This window comes from Haemorhous mexicanus, chromosome 3, assembly GCF_027477595.1.
Source record: "Haemorhous mexicanus isolate bHaeMex1 chromosome 3, bHaeMex1.pri, whole genome shotgun sequence".
Classification (NCBI taxonomy): Eukaryota; Metazoa; Chordata; class Aves; order Passeriformes; family Fringillidae; genus Haemorhous; species Haemorhous mexicanus.
Genome location: NC_082343.1, coordinates 39,413,817 through 39,431,212, shown reverse-complemented (window position 1 = coordinate 39,431,212; position 17,396 = coordinate 39,413,817). Strand labels below are relative to the sequence as shown.

Here is a 17,396-nt window from a genome sequence, read left to right as displayed (position 1 = left end):
CTGAAACAGGTTTTTTTTTGTCTCCAAACTTACTGGGGCTGTTACACAAGAAAGGAGGCAGGTGGGGCTTTACTACACACGTGTATCGCTTGCATTTCAAGAGGGCGTATCCCGCCTAAACTGAGAGAGTCACAAAGTGACAGGCTGGCATTGAAACCAGTTTTTAAAAAAAAATCAGTTTGTGCAACAAGCATCAGAGTTGCTGTCTGCCCTCCTCCTATAGCTTTGAATCTACTGTGCAGGTTGAGTTAAATTTGAACTTAAGTTTATAAATGCTTAATGAAAACAGGCAGCAGAGAATATCTGTGTTTTCCCAGCGAAGGCGATGAGCCCTGCCTCTATCACGTATTAGGGAATCCCCGTGGGGAAAAGCTTCAGAAGCAGGGAAAGCTTTGATCAGTGCTTTGAGAAGCCAGCTGCAAGACGCAACACCTTGGGAAGGCAGCGTTCATTACTGCGCTGTAACCACACCTCTGGGTGGCTTCACTGCAGCCCGTGGTTTGAGGCTGTTCCCTGCGGGGGGAGCGGCCGCGCCCCAGCCGGGCATCCCCGCGGCTCCCGCAGCAGCTCCGGGGCCGCTCCGCTCCCTGCGCTCCCCGTGCGCTCCTGGCCGCGGGGAGAGGCTGGCGCTAGGGCGTGCCTGATGCTTCCTTTGGCGCTCCGGCTAGGTGGTGATCTGTGAAAGTGGCATTTAACAAAACCCATTAGTGCCCCTGGCTTCCTCCCTATCTCGACATGAGGAACCACTTAGGCAGAAGGGCAGTCTCTTAATTCACGGGGAGGGGTCGCACTGCAGGCGCTCCTGTTGCGAGGAGAGTTGCTCATGCAGATGCAATCCTGGCAGCTTCTGGTGTGCAGTGAGGACCCTTTCATCTTTACTTCTAATAGAATGGATAAAGTGGAATGGTAATAATGAGACTGATAAATGAAAGGAAAACTGTAACCACATAATTATGTCAGAATCAACTAACAGCCATGAAAAGCCGATTAAACCACATTATGCAGATAGATGTAACAGAGTACTATTAGCAAGTCCTCTGCAATGGCATGCCTGGCAATTAAGAGAGCTGTATTGGCAGCACACAGTGAAAACAGTGCTAATGTATAGTTAAAAATATTTGGAGACAAATAGTGCCCAGACTATGGGGACAGCCTAGAGCTGAATACAGGAGCATCCTCAAGATACCAGCACCCAGGGGAAAAATTAAAGATATTATTCCAAATAGATTCTTCAGCTAGGATGTTGGTCGTATTTATATTTAGCATCAAAATTAATTTACTGGCTTATCCAGAAATGAAAGGCTGCAGTGCAGTATGTCTGTTTTTTCCAGCTCTCTGCAAATTTCAGGTTGTGGAGGCTAACAGATTAAAGAAGCTTGCAGAAATATTCTGATTTAGGTAGCAGTAATATTAGGTCTTGTTCCTGTGGTTACAGCTATTTGGCAAATATTTAGGAACGAGATAGCTCATTGTTGTGTATTCTTAGGGATGTGGTATTTCCAGGTCAGGGACATGAATAATGTGTTACCCACAGAATTTCCTTCTCACTGGAGTATTGTGTTCACCCACCACAGAAGGAGTCAAGGTTCAATTCTATCCTTCACTTTCCCTCTGCCCACTCCTGCAGAGAGGTTCTCATCTGCAGTCAGGGAGAATTGCATTGGAACAAGCTCTGAGATATCATCAGTGCAGGGTTCAGGGTTCTCACAGGCTTTACAGAAAGATACGCTTTTACCAGAAACTAGTCCGTGTAACTGTGGAGATCTCATCTAAGGGAATAACATCAGTGGGAGTATTTTGGATTGAAAGGGTAAGCATGCTGGAGAGTTCATATTACCCTTATTTTCTTCATCATGCCAGGCAGACTTCACAGGCATGCTACCAAGAGAGTTTGCCTGCAGAAAACCAGCATGGATCTTTTAAATATTTATCCTACATATGGTTTTCCAACAGATACATGCAGATTTTCTTCTTGCTTTGTTTTAGAAGATGCCTGGAGTATTATTAAATACAGGAAATTAGAGGTCAGTAGCATCCAGGCCCACACCAGTCCTTTCTTGACGCATTGTAAAGCAAAGGAAGGGAAGAGAGTGAGCATGTGGTTACACTTTGATTACAAAAGCCAGACAATACATTCAGCATAAAATTCTGTCAACAGCTTAGCTACTAGGAGTGTATAATTAATGAAATCTCTGCCAAAACAAGATTTATGATGATCAGGAGACATTCCTTTACCTAAATGAGAAATGGGACTGTGCCTGTTGAAAGCTAAAGAATTTAATTGTACTCTGCTGTCTGTATTTACTTGGACTATTTTTCCTCATAATTTATGTGTGAGAATGTTGATGCTTACAGAGTACTTTCTGTGAGAGAAAAGTATCATTATCTCCCTTTTAACATGTGAAGAAACTGACACCCAGAAAGCTGGGGTACCTAAGGTGAGTTTTTTGTGTTCTTGCTGCATACTTCCACAGATCCATCAGCAAAAATATCACTAATGATCCAACTTTTAATTTCACAGATGAAAGAACTTGGCGTCATTGTATACAACTGTAGCTGTCTGGTCCTGGATTTACAAAGGATATTTGCCCTGTATAGCTCATTAAGGTATAAGAATAAAGTACCTCCGAGTTGGTCTAAGAGACTCTATGGAGTGTACGATACTCAAAATAAACTGACGCTGCAGCTGAACGAGACAAAATCGGAAGCTTTTGTGTCGGTAAGTTCTGAAATGAGTTCCAAGGGTGGGGGGGGAAGGATAGGGAAGAAGGGTTCTTAACCCACAAGATCTTTGAAAGACCTGGAAATTAAAAAAATCACTTTTTTTTTTTTTTTAATTCTGGTTCCTATGACAAGCAGTTTGTTAGGACTTTGGATGCTGCAGGATTTCATTTGAGCATTATTCAATTTCCCTTTCTCTGCAAGGTTCAACACTTTTCCCATCATGTTCAGAAAACAATACAGAGACCCTTCAAATTAAATTATTTTATTTATACTAATAGGCAGAATGTGAATGACTTGGGAGAAATGAACCATGAATCAGACATAGAAAATGACACAGAATAAACAGAGCTTGCATTTTTATCAATGTAATTTATAAGGATTCACCCTATTGCAAAGCATTCATACTTCTGTACAAGATCATCTACTTCAGCTTTATTTTTAAATGACATTTTAAAACTTCTAAAATTCAAGCAGTGATCCCCATGTAAGCACTGTCTGTGAATGTATTTTTAATGGAAAGAAACTGAGTCCTCCATCTCATCCGTGATATAGCAAAACTGGAAAAAAGTGAGATAGAGGTGATAGAAGATGTGGAGTGTCATTAATTTTGGGGGTAATTACATGAGTGTAAACCACCCCACCCCTTCAAAATCAGGAATATAAATAAAGTTGCTGAGAGTAATTTTCCATTCTCTATAAAACAAGGGCAAAACCACCGTGGTGTGTTATGTAGCCCGCTATTAAGTTGTACAGCCACTGGCATGAGACAGTGCAGATGAGTGGTCATACAGGGCAGGGTTCCCCTTCACCTGCTGGGCACCAGGCAGTGTTCTGCTGTCCAGGATTTTTGCTACTCTTACAATCACTGGACACACAACAAACTATTTTGGAGTGAGTCTGGAAGTGCCTAAGACAGCCAGAATTAATAGTGGTTTGAAAAAATGGACACTTCCATTGATTCTGGAGAATGTTAAGGACTAGCTTATATGAGAGACAGAATTTTGGACAGTTTGCTAATGCACTGGGAAATGAAATCCTACTCCTTTCTAAGAAATCTGCAAGAAATGGAGAAATCCTGCTGAAAGTCGATCCTGGAGGGGAACGCAGAATTGAAAGCTGGTTAAGGCCCAGTTTAAGGGTTCTGTGATCCTAGGCAAAGGCATATGGAGAGAAACCCTACCTTTTTTCAGTTTGCAGTGTTCCCTTCCTCTGTGATTTTTTTCCTTTCCTGTAGGCATGGAAGCCTCTTCTCTTGGTACTTCACTTTAGAAAACAAAAGGAAGGACTCAATGGTACTCAGAAGCTCAGATCACTTAAGTCCAGCTCCAAGAGCTAACTGAATTTGTATCCACAGCCACTTGGGCTGACATGCCTGTCTAAAGTGCAGTCCTGGAGTTGCTTGGGACTGACTTGGTGGACCAAGTGTTAATGCTGCTGTGTGTTCCTGACTGAACAGAATGATCAGAAGGAAGTTCCCTTGCTGCTCTGGCAGTCCTGCCTGGGGCAGAGACAGGCTGCTGCCTCCCTGTGGGTTCAGGATAGCACACCCCGGAGCAGGGGCATGGAAGGGTGCTGTTCCCAGCCAGATAAAGGCCTGTTCGTGGTAGGTGAAGAGGAGGAACAAGTGGGTGCTTGATCAGAACAGCAAGTGCTACACAACATGGAGACAAGTCCTAAACCAGTCCTTGGCTGTTGGGCAGGGATCAGCTGCGCCACAGAGTAACAAGTGGAATGTCGAAGCACAGTGCTACACTGAGTTTTTACTGAGATTTTTATTCTAATTATGTTCAGGAAGATTTTGCTTTCAGATATTTGTATTGAACACAACCGAAAAAAGACAAATGCATGACAATTTCTTTCTTCAGCTGTTCTGTAACTTAAAAGTTCAAGAAGATAATACAAGGGTTAAGAATAACATCTTGGAGCAATAACCTCCATAAAGTGTCAGATAATTGAAATAAATGATATTTAATATTTTAACTATATTTAAATCCCTTTGCACTTTTTTCTTGAGTTGAAATTAATTTTTTGAAAACTTACTTCAATGTTTGTGCTATATAAAACAAGCACCATACACAGTCATTGAATTTTTTTGTTATACTTGGGAATCATAGCTTTGTGTTGCTTAGCAACAAACTCATCTTCCAGCATGGAATAAAATGTAAGAGGTTTTGGTTTTTTAGTGTTGAGGAATGGATCTGGAATATTGGTCTTGAAATCTTGCTATGGTTAATTTTCTAGTATTTTCTGTACTTAGTTGTAGTAAATCCTTAAGAACACCAGTCAGTAATAAGAAACCACTGTGACAGGCAGTGTACTGAAATTAGGAAGACTAATAAAACCCCTGGGATCTTTCCCTGAAGGAAAGATGCCCATCTGGATGCCAGCTGCAACCCAAGCAAGTAACAAAGGTGAGAAGGTGATACAGTGGCAGGAGAACACCTGGTCCACCTGGGTTAAAGTGCCTTCGACAGCCTCTGTCCCAGGAATGAAGTTGTTGCCTGCAAGCAACTTGCAAGGGGGGTTCACTTTTCTCTCCCTGCTCATGCAGCAGAGTAGAAAGTCGTGGGCACATCTTCCACAGATGAGCAAATTCCACTGGCTTCACCTTGCCTTTGACAGCCCCAGGCAGAAGGCAGAACAGCTGCAATCTGGCTTGTACCAGCTCTTTTGCATTTTACCCACAGTTACACCTAAATGATGAGGCTTTTGAGGGCAGAGTAAGCAAGTTGCTTGCCTTTGTAGCTTTGAGTATTCTAGCAGGACAGCTGAAGGTATTAGTTAATAATCTCTGCTAAAATAATGGATACTACTTCTCATCTCAAGAAGACTGAGGGGGAGAGGAAGTAAATTGTTTTTAATGCCATATTTGAACCTTTCCTTTCACAGAACTCACCTAAACTCTTCTGCCCCAAGGACAGAGTCCTGGATATTGAAGCTATCTACAGTGTTATTGATGATGCCAAGCAGTTTGTGTACATTGCTGTCATGGACTACTTGCCCATTGTCATTGACACCAACGCTAAACGGTGAGTGTCCAGGCCCATGCCCAGCTGGTTACCGTAATGCCAGTGGGGTCTGCTGGAGAAAATGAACCCACAGGAGGTTAGTTACTACTGTGCACCAATTTCTTGGGGCCCAATTCTGCTCTTATTGAAATCAGTGAGAGTCCTGCCATTGACTTAAATGGGAGCAGAATTGGGACCTAAGAGGACATTTCCAATTCTGGGTCCTAAGCCTTGGATCTGCCTGTTGAAGGAGATCAGAAATTGTCTAGTCTGACCATCTGCACGTGACTGGGACCCAGGAATGTAACAGTCTGCTTATACACAAATCCTATTTCTTACACTATTATATTGACTATTCTGAGACCACAGCTACTGGCATATTATGAGTATCATGCAGATATTCAACATGACAAAGTGTGTGTGTGTGTGTGTGTGTGTGTGTGTGTGTGTGTGTATTAAGAGATAAATAATTTGTTGTGACTTGTATACAGTGTGTCATTATCTTACTGGCATACACATATAAACAAAAACTCCCAGTTCAGAATAGATTGTATTTGAACAATATCACAGTTTATTTAACTGAGAGGTGCTAAAACAAACAAAACCACATAATTTTTGAACAGCCAGTTTGTATGGACCATTAAAAAGCATTCATAGGCCCAGCACTGGAGCCAGAGTGCATCAAAACCATCCAGCACAGGAGGCAAGTATCCACTGGTCCCTCCTACTCTTGATACTGCTCACAATTAATTTAGAATCTAGCAAAGCCTCCTGTTCCATCTATGCATTTTATTTGAACACAGTTAAGCCAAATTAACCATGTGGTTATATACTCTTTTCTATTTAGAGCTGTTCTGTTCAAATTTTTCGAAAAATAAATATTACATCACTGATACCAAGCATAAACTGCTCTAAGTCTATGAGAGAGTTTTTCCCATAAACTCATTATGTACAGCCTCCATCACAGGGAAAGAATCATGGGCAGTGCTGTAGGAACCTCAGTCTCATGATATGTATCCCTTATCCCTCCTACTTCTCCTTTATGTTGGAAAGCATCTTAGTATGTAGAACCACTACAGGGTTGTATGTTATCTCCTATACTCCTCCTTACTTTATTCTCACGGTGGAAGAACTCAGATATATACTGGATTAGGGACACCCAGGAAAGCCACCATCCTATTCACATCAAAGTGTGAATTCTTCAACTTTTTTCCTTCATCATGGCTTTGTGTTTGAGGCACTGCCCCAGCTTTTCTGGCTTGCCAGCTCCCAGTTTGTGCTTCTAAGTTATTTTCTGGCATGGTAAAGCTCAGATTTCATTAGCCCAGGTGTTTTGATGTTTTGAATGTAGAAAACATGCATTTTTCTTTGTTTAATTCTCCCTGCCCTGACCTGCTCCCACCAAATGTCAGGAAAACAAAGCTAATTGTCAATTGTGACAATAGCACCGTGGAAGCCGCCATCCCATTCCTGGCAGAATTCCTTCAATCCTCATCACATAGCATCCTTCTTAAGCGACCCACCTCATCTGCTGCTCCTGAAGGAGGCAGGCACCCTGCACAGGTGCCTCTCTGTTTCCCAAGGAGAAATTACAGAAGGCATTCCAGTCCCCAGCCTGCACGGTCCCAGCGCATCGGGGTTGAAGAAGGGATGTCAGCCAGGGAGAGATGCGGTGTCCCAGGTCCCTGACCCGTGCCAGCAGGGAGATCCTGCGTGGCCGTGTCTGGGCTGGCCAGCAGCGCCCTCTGCCTGCGGCTCTCCCAAATGTTTTAAAGTTTTTAAAGTTCTCTGCAAATGTCACCTTCTTTCTCCACAGGTACTGGCCGTATTTAGATGGGAAGATAAGAGAAGCATTAGTTTTACGAAGTATTAAAGTACGACTTCTCATAAGTTTCTCAAGAGACACAGATCCCCTTACTTTTAACTTTGTTTCATCTCTGAAAGCTATTTGCACTGAAGTTCCAAGCTGTAGTTTGAAAGTTGTAAGTATAATCCATATTGCTTTAAAATATGAGATATTCCCCACCCCCCTAAAAAAAAAAAAATCAAGAAAATATAACAACTGGGATTTTTTTCTGTTATTATCAAAGTCTTTAAATTCCATTAAATATCAGGAAATGTAAAATATTGAACATAATTTACTCCTAGTTCGAAATTAGGACAGAAAAATACATTGGTGCCAAAAGGCAGTCAGTGTAGTGGACAGCCTGTACAAAACACCACATGTGGTCTTTCACAGCAAAACCAACAGAGTAAACTGTAGACACTGGTCATGTTTATACTGTAAGATAAGAGTCAATCTGACAGCACGAAAATATAATTTAGTGTGCATTCTCGTAACTTTACTGTTAAGCTGTGTAAGCATCTACTTTTCCTTCAGTCAATTGAAAAGTCCAAGAAAAAATAATTAATATTTTATGTTAAATTCAGTCTACAAACTCAAAACTGTGAAGACCAGAAATGCCACTCTGGGGCCACATTAGACATGCAGTACAGGAAAGTGAGAAACACCATACAAATGTATTAGAGAACAGAATGTATGGTAAGTGCTACTTCCAGTGTGACACACTTCACTTTTATGAAATTGAGGCACACTGGAAATCAGCCACCTTGGATCCTGGGAGTTTTTTTTTTTGGTTTTGTTTTGTGGTTTTCAGGTAACAGTTCTAAATAATCTGCTGATTTTGATTTCCTAAATTAATAGTCTCCTAAATCCTTCTGACTTCTTGAAAATTGACGACAATTTTTAAAAGGAAGTAATATTTCTTATACACACAAGAAGTGGTATTATGCATATCTAGAAATAGGGCTTTTTTGTTATAATGTGTGTTGTTATTATAAGTTTCCTCAGTAAAAAATCAGCCTAAAGTGTGGTTTTAAGTCAAAAAACCCCATACATAGCTGACTCTGTTTAAGCCACTTCAATTTTAAGTAACTTCTAGCTTTTTCCCTATTTGTCATCAAAATTCTATTTACGTATTCAACATTTTTTTTGCAAAGTGGTACCTAATACTTATATCCATTGTCATCTATTTACAGCAGGTAAAATCTTTTGTACAGAATTTATCTTGTCAAAAACTAAATGATAAAAAGAAAAAAAAAAAAAAACTACTCCTAAACATCTGTTCTAGGTGAATAGTCCAGCTAGAATCTCTGCAGTTAGAAAAGACATAAAACAACTTTCAGTAAAAAAATCAGCTGCAGAGAGTTGTAAAGGGACAACAGGAAGTCAGTTACCTCTGTGCTGTGCATCACGTTTCCCAGTCTGGGTGAACCACTGCCTTAAGTAAACCTTGGTACGAGTAATAGCCCAAGGGTCAGAGTTGGCTGGTATCAATTTGATTTTGGCTGAAAACTGTGCCACAGGCTCCATCTTAATACTCTTTTAGTTAAAAAAGCAGGTCAGATGAGCAACTGCTTTTTAAAGCTGCATTTCTTCTGTGTTCATCTGTTATAGCCAGGATCAAAGTGAAACAAAACTATGTGTGTGTATGGAGGAGAAAGAATAGGCTTAAAAGGTAAAAACTAAATTGAACTATTGAAAACACTCCTTTTCCCTCTTGCTTCTGCTTTGGCTGTGAGAAAACCTCAGTACAAAAAATACTGTCTTGCAGACATGCATTGTGTGTGTTTATATACAAAAGCACTGAAATTTTAAGAGAAACCTGTTACAAATTCTGATTGAAATTACACTTAAAATTGCTAGGCTGCTGCAATACCTCTGTATGGTTCTGACCAAAATGCCACACACCTGCACCACATGACCTCCTCTCCCCCTGTTGTTCTGTTATTTTGGGGATCCTACAAAGCATACTCAGTAACTTCTTATTTTTCATTTAGCTTTTGATCCTTGTGATATGCCTTGTCTTGATTGTTTTCCTTTTTTTTTTTTTTTCCCTTATCCCTGTGGAAAGACCAGTTTGGCTTGAAAGTTTGCAGTGAGTGCCAATGGCTGGCTGCAGCTGCAGGGTGCACTGGTTTGCCAATGGTCATCCTGGAGAAGGAGATGCAGATGTAATTTCTCTGTTGGATGGGAATCTCCTTCTAGTTTCTCCTGGTTTCTGACCAGGCTAATGCAAGTTTTGGTATTGCCTTGCTGCAACTATAGAGTTAGGGCACTGCAACCCTGTTACACCTGGCATTTTCAGCATCTCTGAGTCATTCACAGAGGCATTAATAATTACTGGTTTCAGCTAAAACTGTTTTGAGAATGCAAACTCAATACAAGTACTCTGAAGAAAATGGAAGAACTTGAACCTAGAAAGCTTTGTTTGAGGACTAACTAAATGCTATAAGCACACAGCCAAAGGGCAAGGAGTAATCTACATATCAAACTGCTGCTGAAGCAGGGAGCGCTGTCCTATGCACATGCGGTCTTGAAATTAAAGCTTAATCAGAAAGGGCAGACTCAAGGTGAAGAGCTCACCACTGTGAGCTCTGCTTCTTGCTCTGCTTCTTGCTCTGCTCACCACTGCCTCTTGGGACCTTAATTCTTGTATTCCTTAAGTTTCGTGTACTTGACCCTGTAAATTAATCTTGTGTGCACAAATGCCTGCTCTAACTCTGAAAGGAGCAGCAGGAAAGGGCCAGCTCTGTTGGGTGCAGAGCTGAACAGAGAAACGTGTGTGCTTTGAAAGGGCCTGCAGAAGTTATGACCTAGAACAAAACTGTCTCTGGACAACTGGAAAACACAAAGGAGTGGCAAGGAACATCTATCTACAGCCAAGTTATTCTTGAGCATCCACATGAATCTATTTTTGAGTTGTGCAAGTGTATTCTTGCTCATTTTTGTCTGTTACTGATCAGACAAGGAGTGTGTGTGAGACTAACATTATCTAAAATTATAAATAAATAAATTAACAAATAAATAAATCTTGCTCATACTTCACTCTCCAGGGTAAAACATTCTCCCCTTATTGCCTGGGAAAATTTGATCTCTTTATACCAAATTCAATCCTGAGAAGCTTCTAAATTTCTGAAATGGTAAGTTTCCTGTTGGAAACTATGCAATGTGTGATTGAAGAGGTGTTAATTCAGCTGTTGTTGTGTCTGCTGATCCTAATCCTGAAGCAGACTTCAAACCCCATTGTCCCTTGAAAAATGAGGAAATGAGTTAAAGAAAAGTTCCTGGCTCTTACTCTGGAGAACAGAAATGAGGAGGGCTTTTTTTCATTTTATAGCCTTTACTACCTGGCACTGTATTGCTTTTAGCATGCAGTAGCCATATACTTTGTATAGTTCAGAATGCCAATGCAGAAGTATCACAAACTATGAGAATTTAATTAGAAATACAATGTGCAGCATTTTATTAATGTTAATGCTTGGCAAAAAGCTATTCTGTAGCACCAACTCATTTTCAATAAAGATTAGAGAACAGACTGTATTTTTTCTGTCTCTTAGAGAGCAATTCTCATTAACCTGTGCTTTCTTCTATTTTATGGCAGAAATTCTTTGACCTTGAGGAAGAGAGTGCCTGCTTCCTTAAAGAACAGAAGAACACTTCCCTTCCCAAATTGAATCGTAACAAATACATGGTGACTGACGGAGCTGCGTATATTGGTAAGTTACCACATCTCAAGAAATTCTAGTTTGTATCCAAAAGCCTGAAATAACAACCTCTCGTAGATGAGCAATCTACAGCTGACATGTTCTGTAAGTGAAGATAATAGTTAATTTCTTTGGGAACCTGGATGATGACTGAACTGTAAGACTCTTGTCATTTTAAACCTTTTTTTCCCCTCTGAATCAGTTTCTCAAGACCAACATTCTGCTTTCAGTATATTAAAACAGACTGAAAACATAAATATAACACAATTTATGAAGCAGGTATAATTATTAGCATATTCTCTTGTTCTGCAATCCAATGAAGATGGAGTGTTCTCCTTTCCCCATGTCATTACTAAAGCTCTGGTCAATCCTGGCAAATCCTGTACAGATGCTCTTCATCCTCATCATCCAAAGCCTTATTCCATTTACAATAATGACATTTCAGACACCCTCCTAACATTAGGTATGTATCTAACTGGTATTTTGGGTTAAAAGTGTATTTAACTAAAATTCCTGTGTGGCACCACACAAAAGTTGGGGTTTTTTTACTTGAAAGCATAGGAAAAATTGTCCCTTGTGATGAGCTTTCAATTTACCATCCTTGCTAACTTTAGAACTCTTAACATTTCCTGATGAAGTAACAGCCTTGTTTGTCCAGAATGCTGCATGTGGTTTAAGTGTATAATTTAAAATACTTACTGTTTTAGTGAAATTAAAATAAAAAGTAGCTGAAGCACTTGATTTACCTGTTTCCCATTAGTCCAATTAACCTTTTTGCCCTGCTATCCCCAGGATTCAAAGTGCTTTTTTGTTACCTTAGATTTCCACAAAGATTGTAATAACTGGCATAAACCAGTAAAATCTATTTTTCTTTCCTCAAATAGTATCTGTCAACAGGTAAGTTGTAGAATATCTACTGGTTTGGAACTCTGAATTGTTTATACAGCAAAAAAAAAAAAAAATTCTTAGCACTGAAAGGCCAATGAGGAAAGTAAATGGAGTAATAATGTAAAAGATGTAAAAGGAAGAACAAATTAGTTTTGAATAAATAGAAGAACCTGTTTTCACTTCTGAAGACTTGAAAGCGTTAAAACTTCCAGAAACAATCTTCACTATGCCTGGTATGTATCGGAGCTTTTTTTTCTGGTGCTATTTAAAAACCAAACTTATTTCCATCTCTGCACTGGGGAAAATGGTAGTGTTTCATTCTGGATTGCCTTTAGGGAGATTGGATTTTTATTTGGTTCTTTTTTTAATGTTAGAAACTCACTGTTTATTCCTGCCTTTGCTTGCAGGTAATTTTGATTGGGTAGGAAATGCTTTTACGCAGAATGCTGGAGCTGGCCTTGTAATCAACCAAGCGGACGCGGGGAACAGCACAAGCATCATTAAGCAACTCAAGGCTGTTTTTGAAAGGGACTGGTATTCACATTATGCCAAAAGTTTACAACCAACAAAAATCCCAAACTGCTTTAACCACAAACTCAATAAAGGAACTTCAAATAAGACTTCCATGAGCAATTTGAATTAGAAAGACTATTTTACCATTTAGTATGGCAATGAAGAATTATGTTGGGGTGTAGCCTTCTTTCATATTTACAGACAAAAGACTTAAAGAAAAAGAAAAAAAAAAAAAAAGAAGTTTGGTTTGGGGGGGGTGTTTTTAGGAAAAAGCACACTTATATTAAATCTGTCTAACCTATATTCTCTATATGGATTATTTAAGACTTTCAAATTTGTTACTTCTGACACTGAATGTCATTTCCGCTTCCATGTAAATTTTAATGTTCCACATTTGAATTTATCAGCATGTGTCAATGTTTCTGTTTTAGGACTTTCCCCAATTTCCAACCTGGCTAGAGCAAACCTTGGGGCAAAATGAAGATTCAAGCTATGAAATGGCATTCTAAGATCAGTTATTATTGACATTCAGATAGATGGTAGGTTTACTGTAATAGAAAATGTAAAGGAATCAGCAAAGTTTCACCCATATAAATAATTCCCTTCAAATAACTACCCTGCCATAAAAATACTTACTGGTTTTGAGCATTTACTTTGAGTATCACTATTCCATGTCTTCTAACTAGCCTTAAAACACATTGGAGTTACAGGACTGGTAATTCTTTCATCTCCTAACAGTATGAGAAATTTTTAAGGGGCTGGTGTTGGCCTCATCAAGTTTGTCATATTCCCCAAAGCCTCTCAGATTTTTTTATCAAACTACTGTGGATTCCTTTCAACAGAATAGTTATTTCCAATTACATGCATTTAATCTAACAGTGAAAATCTCTGGGTTAATAGCTAAAACCTAGGACTGATTTTTTTTTTTTTATGTTTTTGTAATCTGAAGAAAATTTCTTCCCCACGTTAAATATTTATCATGTGTGAGTCAGCAGATATGTGATGACTCATTATTAAACCAATGCACATCTCAAAATCAAATGCAGCTTTTTAGAAAGGCCAAGGGTTATGCAAAATCATGCAATAATTGTTGTTAAATTATCATACAGCAATGTTGTTGATTTTTACACCTGAAGAATTTGCTTTCCTAACTTCTACTTTAAAAAGAAATAAAAATTTTGAAGTGACATTTTTTTGTTAAAATGTCATCCATATAGGTAAATACACCTGCATGGACAGAAAGTGATTCCTTCATTTAGACCACAGTTTTAGTTTAGTTTAAGTTGGTGTCAAAAGTGTGCCTCTACAATCACAACTAAGTTGCACCAAGAAGCAACTGCTCTATAAAAGAGTGAATTTGCTCTTTGAAGAAATACACACAAATGTTTGATGACAGCTTTTTCTTCAGTCAGAGATGTAATAGCATTGTTTCATAATAAAAATATTTCACTACTATGCCTCTGCTTCCATTGAAGAAACACAGCCTGAAAGCAAACTTCATTCTGCATTTTGTTAAATATTCACAGAACCTTTTCCAAAATGATGACTTTTCTTCTCATCTCCTGAAGGCACACTTCAAAAGCAGAGGGCAAAAAGAGAAAGAAACCCAACCACATTCCAATGTACTAGTTTACTCCTACAAAGAAGTTAAAAACCCACCTTGACTTTCAAAACAAAGCTTACACTTATAAGGTAAAAAAATTCAAATTTATTTCACAGTGAGCACAACTTAGGAAATTCTAATAAATTAACATATGCACAACTTCAAATTGTCAGCTAGAGATACCCCACAAGACTAATTATGACCCCAAAAGGCACACTTTTGACAAAGATTTTTTGTTTATTTTGCAATTGCAAAGATTTACATAATCTTACTGAAAATAATGATAAATCAAAGAAAACTTTAGGATTGTCAGCTTTTACAGAAAGTATTTTGCACAGCTCCAATAGTCAATAACATTTTCTGATATTCAGATAAACACATGGCATGTGTTAGTCTCACACACACAGAGAAAAGCATATAATCTGACGTAATGATAAGAAACAAGTGTTTTAAAAGAAAAAGGTTTCCTGTGTTGCTATGAGGAAAGATCTTTGTGAGGAGAAATTTCTGGATTTTCTTCCTTCTGCATTTAATTTAGAGTATGTATAGCATGTATGGGAGAGAGATTCCCAGAACTTAACTTACTTGTTGTGGATTTTTTGTTTTGTTTAAGAAATTAATATTAGTCCAGATTAATTACTGATGAAAATTTCAGCTGAGTTGTACCACCAATAACGTTAGTCCTGTGAGTCAAAAAACCACAAAATGAACAAACAAAAAGCCCCCCACATTTTTAAAAGCTGCTTGAGATAGTTGTAGAGTTTCTGAGGTCCCTATGGATAGGTGATCTTAAAGTTTGAGATAAACTTAATACCATGACCTTACATAAAACACAAAATAATTAATGCAAACAAAAAACCCCCACTGCCTGGAGTTAATTGTAGCACCTAATGGCAATAATATACAGTAATCAATCAATGTAGGGGTTTCCCCCCCCCCCCTTGCATTATGGATACTGCAAATGTGTTACGTTTTTTAAATGACATCTTGTATAAAAACTGGAGGATCTGAGTGGGACACAAATTTGTCAGGTGATAAAGCTAAGCTGTTTACAAAGCAGGATTTATTGATGAAATCAGACTGACCATTGACTGCTTTAGTATAACAAATGATTGTTAAAATGGTTTTACTGGACAGATTCTGGGAAAATGCAAATCATGACTACTAACAAGATCTGTTAGTTTGCAAATATTTTCTAATTGGCTAGATAAACAGATTCTTGGTGCTTCAAAGACCCCCCTCAAAGAGCAGATACATAAAAGTATTTTTTTAAAGTGGCATTATGTTTTGGTTTTATGAATGGAAGAATTTGGGTGGTTTTGAACAATTTTCAATGCAAAATACTGGCCAGCCATCCTGTAAATGGAATGGCAGACTCAAATTTCATTTGGTATAAAGTATGGATCAATACTGTAATAACTGTTTAGAATGGCGTCAGCTCCAAAGTAGTACATAAGGCCTTGACCTATTACATTAGCCAAAAGACAAAGTGCATCCTTGAACTTCAGCAAATAGGGAATTTAAAATACCAGATTATTTTCTGAAACCGTATAAGGGGATTATTGCCAGTTCTTTGGCCTGGGCCAGCGCTGTTGCTGTTTAACTAGATTTGCTAAAACAGCCTCAATTTTGACTTCAGATCCTTCTACCACTGTAATAAATTGGAAGCAAATCCATTACAGTGATTTCACACTAGTTTAGCAGGGATCAGAATCTAAACTAGTTTCCTTTTGCTTCCAATCTCCTGAGTATCACCACTGCACAGGCTATTTCCTGATTTAACAGGGGGTTAAATTCAGGGGTTTCTCACAGACCTCACAGGCATAACCCAAAAGATGCACTTTCTCTAGGCCCTTCTAACTGGCATTGGTAACTCTGTCATATTAAAGGCAATTTCCTAAACAGAACGGTTTTATTCTTAAAGAATATAGACTGCAATTGTTTGCTGCAAACATTTACTAGTGCCTTATTCATACAAGATTTTGTTTAACTGTTCCTCACATGAAGTCCTGCTAAAGATCCTGTATCTAGTACTGAGGCATAGAGCAAACTTCCTAAGCAAGAAGACATTGTGATGTTTACAGTTTAGTACCTAAAACTGGAGTTACAGAAAGACAAATACTGACTGCAAGATGTTGGTCCAAACCACAAGCACATCTAAACTGGAGCCTTTTTATCCAATCCCAGTTCAAGAACTAAATTTCACAATTTACTCCTGGCTTCTTTATCCAATAATCTACAGCACAGTTGAATTATTATGTCCTGCCAAGGTATTAAATCTGAATTCTCCCAACATCTGGCTGCTATCAAAACCATAATCACAGAAATTCCTGTAAGCACAGGTTTTAGTCCAAATATCACACAGTGGCTACTTTCCAGATCTCGCATGTTAAGTCTCAAGTTGTTTTGGGCCAACTACTTTTTCTGCCTGAAGCATGAACTAGGATCCACAACTACTCTCACCTCTTGTTTGAAGACCAGAAAGGCAAGGATTATGTGCTACAGCACAATGGCTATAGCTGTACCCTAACAGTAACAGATTTAGGTTTTACCCAATGTATTCCAGGCCAGGTATTCCTCCCAGTAAATCCAGGTGGTTCAGAAGAGCGCTTGAGAAACCAGTAGAAAAGCCTCCAAATGCTATTTTGAAGACCTACCCATTATTTGCTATACTAACAGCTACCTAAATTCTACTACTTTGTTGAGATTTGCACACATAAAAAAGTGAACAAATAAGTTTTGTTACCTTCAAGTTAACCCTAATCTAAGAAAAAAATCCAGAAAATTTATAGGGTTTTTTTGTGACTTTAGCATGTGCTTACTGGAAAGAGTGATGAGAATGCACTCTCATCAAGATGGTAAAAACATCAGCTGGTTCTTCCAGTTTTTCAATCTGAAGTTCTAAATATCCCTGTCTTAGATGATTACACACTTGACTCCTGAGAATGGCCTTACAGAGTGCACTAAGTTATCTTCAAACTTTCTGGTCTTCAAAATTAACTCTTCACTTTGATACAACTATACTGACTAAATGTTTAGAATGTTTCCAGATGGTAATTTCTGGTGCTGTGTTTTTCTTCCACTCTTACCCTTTCTCTATCTACAGCTATCAT

General features: G+C 38.8%; 1 protein-coding gene across 1 annotated transcript in view; it reads left to right on the top strand.

The window, feature by feature from the left end:
• Positions 1–13,824, top strand: part of PLD5 (phospholipase D family member 5) — a 120,566-nt gene extending 106,742 nt beyond the window's left edge. The window contains exons 7-11 of the mRNA XM_059843280.1: positions 2,522–2,719; positions 5,614–5,753; positions 7,549–7,714; positions 11,177–11,291; positions 12,575–13,824. Of these exons, the coding sequence (XP_059699263.1) occupies positions 2,522–2,719; positions 5,614–5,753; positions 7,549–7,714; positions 11,177–11,291; positions 12,575–12,810 (855 nt within the window). The 3' untranslated portion in view covers positions 12,811–13,824. The remainder of the gene's footprint in view (positions 1–2,521; positions 2,720–5,613; positions 5,754–7,548; positions 7,715–11,176; positions 11,292–12,574) is intronic.
• Positions 13,825–17,396: the final 3,572 nt, after the last annotated feature.